General features: G+C 43.7%; 1 protein-coding gene across 1 annotated transcript in view; it reads right to left on the minus strand.

Annotated features, from left to right (window-relative positions):
* Positions 1 to 4,218, minus strand: part of BICC1 (BicC family RNA binding protein 1) — a 98,779-nt gene extending 94,561 nt beyond the window's left edge. The window contains exon 1 of the mRNA XM_054071832.1: positions 3,895 to 4,218. Coding sequence (XP_053927807.1) covers positions 3,895 to 4,075 — 181 coding nt within the window. The 5' untranslated portion in view covers positions 4,076 to 4,218. The remainder of the gene's footprint in view (positions 1 to 3,894) is intronic.
* Positions 4,219 to 8,659: the final 4,441 nt, after the last annotated feature.

Genomic DNA, 8,659 nt, shown 5'->3' on the forward strand with positions numbered 1-8,659 from the left:
GCGGGAATCTTTTGTTTAGATTGTTGGTTTGTTTGGGGTTTTTTTAAGGTGCACAGTCAGCTTGCCCAAGTCTATTGACGGCTGCAATATTAGCCATTAGACTATACTTTTTTTGGACAGCCTTTCTAAGTTTAGGTTTTGCATTTTTTGTAATAATACTCGGCTGCTATGGTAACAGGCACTAAAACATTCACTACATGATTCCACAGTATTAAGTCACCTGAGCATTTACCAGAATTTAGTGCAGAGTAGCTCTAATTAATAGGGCTACTATGAAATATCACCTTCTGTCACTGCTGAGAATAGCTGGTCAGCGTTATGCAAGTTTGCTTCCTGGAAAAAATAAAAGTTTATTCTAAAGAGACCTGTTCATCCATAAACTCTGATAAAGACATGCAGCATAAAATAGCTTATACCCCACTGCAAAGACTGAGATTTGTTTATGGAATGTTATTCCAGTCATCTATGAGGAGATAATGACACAGTCATACAGAATTGTTGGACACAACAAGAAAATACTTATTTTTATGTTTTGCATTCTCTGCTATTCCAAACAGAAAAATCAAAGCCCTCAGAGAAGGCCTCTCTACCTTTCATTTAACATATTTAACTTAAGGCTAGAGACAAAACCACCAAAAATACTTAAACAATTATTTCAAAGCAAGAAAAAAAAATACCAGCAGCACTCAAATCTATCAAGATTTTCCAAAATCTCAATTCAAATTTGGCTTCTGCTTCAGATACAACTGGTGGCAAATCAGCCACAGCAACTCTTTTTGGAAAGAGACCTACCCAGTGGCCTGCTACACGACTTAGTCCTGCTGTGTACTCTGTATCTGATGGTGAGGCATCCCACTCCCACAGTCTGCTGTGCCCATGTCAGTCCCACTGGAGTCGGTATTGTCCCTCAAGAAGCTAGCTTGAAGCTAGGTGAAGAGCAGGAAAGATGAAAATAACCCTGACAGAAATGCACATAAAAATCAGCAATTCAATCACAGAATGTAACAGAAGCACCAAGCCAAACACTGAGCTGCTTCATATTCTTATTACTCGATTGCTTCTCTACATTTAATCATTAGTACAGTAAACAACAGATGTTGACTAGCAGAAAAATAAGGGATCCCAGAGCAAGAATGAGAACATTTCCTGATAGGTTTCTTCAACAGATGCTGTTTCAAACTTGGCTTTAAAGACAACTGAACTAAAGACTCCATATTCTCACTTTCCCATAATGTAAGAAAGCTATGGTGAACACCAGAACAAATCATAAGCTTTTAAATAATTTAAAGAGTATCTTTCACAAGTGCAAACATGCTCTCTAGCAGCTGTTAAAAGCAAAAGAAGAATCTTTAGGCATCCAATATGAACAAGAAGCCTTATTTATATCAGTTTGAGTTAAAAAAAAGGCAGAAAAATTGAATAACTTCTGGAAATCAGAAATCTGGTCAGCATCACTTAAGACTACAGGGATAGTTCCCTTCCACAATGCAGTTTCTGCATATTCAGCGAAGGATCTGGTATCAGAAACCATAAGAAACAAGACTCTATGAATTGTCTGACAAAAGTTAGTTTCCGGAGATGGCACACTGCTTCCTTTCCACCGTTCCTTTCCTACTAAGGGGAGTCAAAATTTCAATTTCCAAAAGACAGCCACAAAAAAAGGGGGGGTGTGAGGGGAATGGGAAAGGGGAGAGGTTAAAAAATAAAATCAACTTTGGCTTGTGACCAGCAGTACAATTGGCTGAATTTCTGGATATCAGTTGGATATGGCTTCATGATGCTCTGTGTGACACCCTGGCAGAGCTGCTGTATGCTTGAGGATTCTCCAAGAAAAGGATAAGTAAAACTCTTGGGTTTTTGTTTGATCTCTCCTAGGAAGTCAAGAGATGAGTTAAAAACTTGTAAAGTATGGAAAGGAACCTGAATGAAAGTGACAATGCTTAACAAAGAGGTCACAGTTTTCTGACAGAAAGAGCTATCAAGTTTGCCTCATGTTTTCAAGAAGTGGGTTTTCATTAACAATAAGCCAGAAAGGTTAGGTTTTCACACAAAATCAATTACAAAGTCTAACACATACTTTGCTTCACAAAAACAATAACTATCCAATGCAAATACTCCTCAAACCACCATCTGAAGCATGTGTATTCTAGACTGGACACACAGTGACCTCTCATCAAAAAGCAGGCAGCATTCTGTTTGCTTTTACTCACTGTACTCTATCAGCCACACACTTCTCACTACACTTTTATAAGAAAGACAATTTTAAAAGCAGAAAAAAAGAAAAGAAGTCCCATGTTGACACTGGTTACCACTGGATGACACAACCTACATAGCAGTCAGATTCTGCTCAGGAGCTGTGTTTACCCTCACATGCTTACTACCTCAAGCAGCAGAAGGAATAACTGACTGTGTGGGATGAGATAATGGAAATTTATTTTGCTACTAGAGGAAAACGTTACGGCAACCTTCAATCTCCATGCAGCACTTCGCAAACTTCGACCCTTTCTCCTACCACTTCATACAAAGAAATAGTTTTTCTTTGCAATACCCACGTTTTTTATTTTAAGACACTTTGATGAGCCTGTATTTATAAATAGTTGTTGCTTATGAGACTTCTGTTTCTCTGGATTCCTTTCCCTTTACTGCACTACATAATGAGATTTTTCTACTAGCACTGAAGTATTAACTGCTTAAAGATTAACTCACCCCCAGGACAGAGAATCTCAATTAAAAAAATTCCAATGATTGTAGTCACCCAGTCAAGCCGCAGCTCTTCAGTGACCAAGAGGACCCACTTTGCTCCCGCACCCCGGTGCTCTGACAAGGGACTGTCAGGTCGCCAGCACCTAAGGTTTCCAGTAAGGGAATGAAAGCTTTCCAGAGCGAAATATTTGTCAGGGGTTTATTTGTTTTGAAAATGTCAGTAAATACATGAGTTACCACTTTAAGTGTAACATTAGATGTTTACAAAACAGTCGCCCTGAGAGGAGTACCTTCTACCCTCCATCATCCGCCTTTGTTGATGCAAACACAGCCTCAGGTTTGACAGTGCAGGACTTGAAACTGACCTGGGCTGTCCCGGGCAGACAGTGGGCAGCACCCGCGGGACTCGCTCCACTCAGCAGCATCCTCAGTCCGTTTAAATCGATTTCTCTGCTTTTTTAGCAACAAAACCAACCACTGCTGCCCTTAGGCTGTTTTGTCAAGAAGCGCCTACGCCGCTTCCACTGAGATAATGCAAAACACACCGTGAGAAAGTAAAGAGAATCATAGAATCACCAGGTTGGAAAAGACCTCTTGGATCATCGAGTCCAACTATTCCTATCTGCCACTAAACCACGTCCCGAGTACCTCGTCTACCCGTCTTTTAAACACCTCCAGAGATGGGGGCTCCCCCACCTCCCTGGGCAGCTGGGAGTGCCCGATGTCCCTTTCAGTGAAAATTTTTTTCCTGATGTCCAGCCTGAACCTCCCCTGGCACAGCTTGAGGCCGTTCCCCCTTGTCCTGTCCCCTGTCACTTGGGAGAAGAGCCCAGCTCCCTCCTCCCTACAGGCTCCTTTCAGGGAGTTGCAGAGAGCAACAAGGTCTCCCCTCAGCCTCCTCTTCTCCAGGCTGAACAACCCCAGTTCCCTGCAGACTCGTACTCCAGCCCGTTCAGCAGCCTCGCTGCTCTTCCCTGGACACGCTCCAGAGCCTCAACATCCCTCTTGCAGCGAGGGGCCCCGAACTGAGCACAGAAAGCGCAGCGTCCAAAGGAAAAGCAGTCGCAGCGAGGCGGTCCCGCCGCTGCCGGGGGCTGCGCTCCCCGTTCCTCGAAAGCCCCGGCGGGACGGGCTGCCGCTCGGCTTCCCGGGAGCCCGGCGCGCACCCCGCGCCCCTGCCGCCCCCCTCACCTTGGAGCATAGCCTCCAGTTTCTTCCGGTCCACTCGGAATCGCTCCTCGCCCCACTCGGGGCCGCGCGCGTCCTCCTCGGAGCCGGGCGCGGGGGAGTCGGCGCTGCGCTCGCTGTTGGAGCCCGGGTCGGAGAGCGGCTGCTGCGGGAAGGCGCCCCGCGGGTCGCGCCGCGCCGCCATGGCGCAGCCGGCCGGACCGCGCCGCCGCTCCGCGCCCCACGCCTCCTCCCCGCGGGTCGCTATCTGCCCCCAGAGCTGCGCCGCCGGCTCATCGCCCGCCCCTGCCCCCGGCGCCCCGCCGAGCGCGCGCGTCCCCGGCCCGGCGGCGTCCGCGGCTCGGCGGCGCCCCCAGCCCGCGCGCAGCCCGCACAGCAGCTCCGCCTCCATCGCCGCCGGGGAGGGGCCGGGGAGAGCCCCGAGCGGAGCGGGCAGCGCGCGGCGCCGGGGGCGGGCACGGCGCGGAGGGAGGGGCGGGCGGAGCGGGGCGGGGGGGCCGGGCCGCCCCCGCGGAGACGCCTCCCGCCGGGGCTGCGGGGCAGCGAGCGGGGACGGGGGTGAGCGGAGCCGTGGGGCGGCGAGGACGGCGTCGTAGAGTCACAAGCGTAGAACCGGGCGTAGAACCATAGAATCATAGAACCATAGAATTGCAGAATTATTGATTCATAGAACCATAGTGTCATAGAACCATAGAATCATAGAGTCATAGAACCATAGAATCGTAGAATCATAGAACCATAAAATTGTAGAATTACTGATTCCTAGAATCACAGAATTATAGAACCATAGAATTGGTTCATAGAATTGCAGAATCATAGAACCATAAAATCATAGAGTAATATAATCATAGAACCATACAATCACAGAATCATAGAACCACAGAATCACAGAACCATAGAATTGTGGAATTATTGATTCGTAGAACCGTAGAATTGATTCATAGAATTACAGAATCATAGAACCATAAAATCATAGAATCATAGAACCATAGAATTGTAGAATCATAGAGTCATAGAACCGTAGAATCACAGAATTATTGATTCCTGAGGTACTCTTAGTGGAAACACCTAGTATTCAATTTTAGTGTTTAATTCTCCTGCTGGTCTCACAGCTTCCGTGGATGGTAGCCAGTGGCTTGAAGGAAAAATGCTGCTCACAAGATCCCCTGATCTTTCTCATGATGATGAGAAATGAAATGGCTACAGACAAAAATAATAGAACAAAATAAAAATGTAGGTAATGAAAACAGCCTCCGTTTCTCTCAATAGTTTGCTTGTAGCGCGATAATATTTTAGGAGTGCAGAGAAGTGTGAGGAAAGACTGAAAATCTTCCTAGTTCAGAAGTTTATAGTTATCAACCTCCTCCTTTTTTTTTTTTTTTTGAGATGGGAAAGCGGACATTGTCCATATCAAAACAACTTGAAGTTCAGTGAAGTCTGCTGCCTCACTCCAGATCGACATTGGCTGGAGTTTTCTGTCTTCTAGATGCCAGGACCAGTGAGTTACACAATCCAAATGCTCAAAAGTTATGAGTGTTGACAGCACCAATTACAGTCCAGAGCAGCTACAGGTGCTTATCACCTCTGAGCAAAACAATTACTTGGGTATTTTCCACTCATAAACTAGTGAGATTTACAGTCAGATTCTCAACGTAGGAGGTCCCTTTCCTTGCATTTTATCAGTTCCTGCAATATAGCCACAGAAGGCTTCTTTCTCATCAATTAGCTATGGTTGAACTCAGCAGCAATTTTTTTCAGCAGCCATATAAACAATATAATAAATCAGAGACCTCTTAAAGATAATTATAAATACAGTTTTTATTCATTTAAAATAACTCTTTTGTGGTCTGGGTTTAGAACAAAAATAGGAAGTAAGCTCTTTGATTTCCTATTTAAATCCATATAAATGGTCAAACCCTCCCCCCCCCAGTTTCAATGATTAGCATTTATCGGTAGCATATACTCCGTAGTTTCATTTTTGTTGCATAAATGGTATTTTATTTCTCCAGTATCTTGAGGTGGGAGGATGAAGTGTCTGTTACCCAGAAAACTTGAACCAAGTAGAAAACCACATTTCTAATGGCTAAAAGAATATAAAATATGGATACAGTTGGGGGAAAATGGGTGGAAGTTGGTAGATAAAATATCAAATGGCTAGAAAGAACATCAGCTGAAGTTGACTTTGGCATATGTCGTTTATATTGGCCATTTTTCTGTGGCCAGTAGCTTGATCAAGGGAAAGAATAACAAGATCTTTCTTGGTTTGGCATACCATGTCTATTTTGCTACATTCTCTTCCTCTTTTTTCACCCTGGTCTCTTTTCTTCCCCTCACACATATATAATATCTACAAATCTCAGGAAAAGCATAACTGAATAGAAAAGTGTTTTATTCTCCCATTCAGGTTCCGTGCAAAGTCTCTTGTATTATATTTTTGGGGGCAAAATACATACTGAGATTCGTGAATTTAAAGGAGCATTATGAATTGGTTGATCTACTGTAATAAGGTACATGTCTTTGGGACTGCCTAAATCCCCCAAAATGAGAGCAGTATAGGATCTCCCCTGTGAGGAACGTGGGTCTGCCCTTGGGCCCTTAGACAAGAAGTGGCAGTCTCCATACAGGAGCACCATAAGGTGGCTTTGGCTCTGCCTTAGGGCTACTACCAAAGCGTGAACGTGATGGCTGGCTATCTCTGGGCTCCACGAGTGCAAGATGTAGAAGTTATCTATAAATAGAAAAGTGACGCAATTGTCCTGGTTTCAGCTGGGATAGAGTCCGTTTTCTCCTAAGTAGCTCCACTTCTCAGTAGCTGCAGTTAAGTGTGAAAATAATGATGATAACACCTATTGTTTATAGTTGTTAGTTGTCTATGGTAATGCTCAGCTAGGTAATGCTCAGCTGGGATAGAAATAACTTTCTTCTCAGCAGCTGCTGTTTCTACAGATTTTGGTATGAAAAGAATGCTGAAAAATACACTGATGTTCATAGCTGTTAGGGAAACCAAGGACCTTTCTCAGTTTCTCATGTTTTACAAGTAAGCAGGTGCAGAGTAAGCTGGGAGGAGCTGATCCAGGACAGCTGACCCAAATGGCCAAAGTATTCTGTACCATAAACATAATTTCTGGGAACAGTTCTTCTCTTGCTCCTTCTGCCTTGCTGTCAGCAGTCCCTTTCTCCTGGCATTGGTGTTCTCAGTGCCGCATTCCTGGTGCTCTGCTCAGTGATCTTTGCATCCGCTGTGATCCCTGTACCTGCTGTGATCTTTGCATTTGCTGCAACTGCTGTGCTTGCTGCATCCACCATCTGGACATCATTGCTTGAAGCATGTATTCTGTGACCTGTATCTGGGACAACTAGGTGTTGTTTTGTATATTTCGTGTATTTCATTATTATTATTATTATTATTACTATTAATATTATCATTATACTTTAAAAAAATAAATTATTAAAGCAGCTTTTATTTCAGTTTACGAGGCTTCCTTCCCTCTTCTTTTCCTTCCCCTGAAGTAGAGGAAGATGAGAAATTGGCTGCCTACTGTTTCACAGACAGCTAAGGGCTAAGCTGCCACAGCTGTGTAACTTAGCATTAATAGAACACAGTCTGTATTTTAGTGTTTCCATTAATTTATTATTCCTTATCTTGGGTTTACTTACTTCACAACACTGTTATGAAGAAAAGTGCTGTTATTGGTATTTTTCTGAGGTGGGAACCATGTGCAAAAAGACCATCTCAGAAAGCTGCCAAGTGAGGGTGAGGAAGGAGAAGGAGGCATACAGCATCTTTAATGATCTGTGGTATCTAGAAATGGTTTTCTAAGGAGAGTTTTAGTTGTTTGGGAGAGGTTTATTACTGGTTATAATTAATGCTGGTGGCGTGTTTTGAAAGGCTTTATTGCATTCACCTATTCTGCGGAAGTAATAGCCCATAAGAGTTTGTCTTTCATGTTTCTCTGCCATATTCCCCAAGTAGGCCTCATTAAATGCAATTTCTTAGAATAAGATAACACAGCCTACTGTGTACTAAAGTGCTGTGCACTTAAGGCCCCCCAGCAAATAAATAAAAGGTCCTCCACAGCTGTTTGTTATAAAAACTTTTCTACCCCTAGAAATTCCTGAGATAAATTCTTTTTCTATCCATAAGAGCAGACATAAGAGCAGAGAGATTCTGAAACATCTTTTTAGCTATACTGAATTACAGGACCACAAAAAAGGATTGAAAGAGATCTAAAAAGAGTAATCTATTTCATCTCCTAACTATGCTGAGTTCATTCCTGACAGATATTTGTTTATCTACTCCTCTACAGTGTCTAATGATGAGGTCTCTGTGACCTCTCCAGGAAATTCCTGTGCTTCACTTACCATCAAGAAATACTTTTTCCCCTTAATGAGTAACTTGAATTTTTCTTGGTGCAACTTGAAGCCATTGGTTCTTGTCCTGTCCACCATGGACATAGTGAATGCATTATTTCTTTTTTGTATCAACCTCCACCTGCTTGTGAAGGCTTTTATCAGGCATTGATCAGCCCTTAAGTGTTCTTTCTATTTAGCTAGTCACTCCTCTTAAGTCTCTCAGCCCATTCTCAGAGGTCGTTTCTTGTTGCTCTCCAGCATATTCTGTCTGTAGTAATCTATGTCCTTCTTGAAATACAAAGCACAAAAGAGGAGGGAGAACCCCAGCTGAGACCTTACCAGTGCTGAACAGACTACATGATCTTATCAGGTGTCTCACAAACTGTACTCCTGTTTATTCATCTCAGCGTCATGC

Source organism: Cuculus canorus, chromosome 7 (assembly GCF_017976375.1).
Source record: "Cuculus canorus isolate bCucCan1 chromosome 7, bCucCan1.pri, whole genome shotgun sequence".
In the NCBI taxonomy this organism is placed as follows: domain Eukaryota; kingdom Metazoa; phylum Chordata; class Aves; order Cuculiformes; family Cuculidae; genus Cuculus; species Cuculus canorus.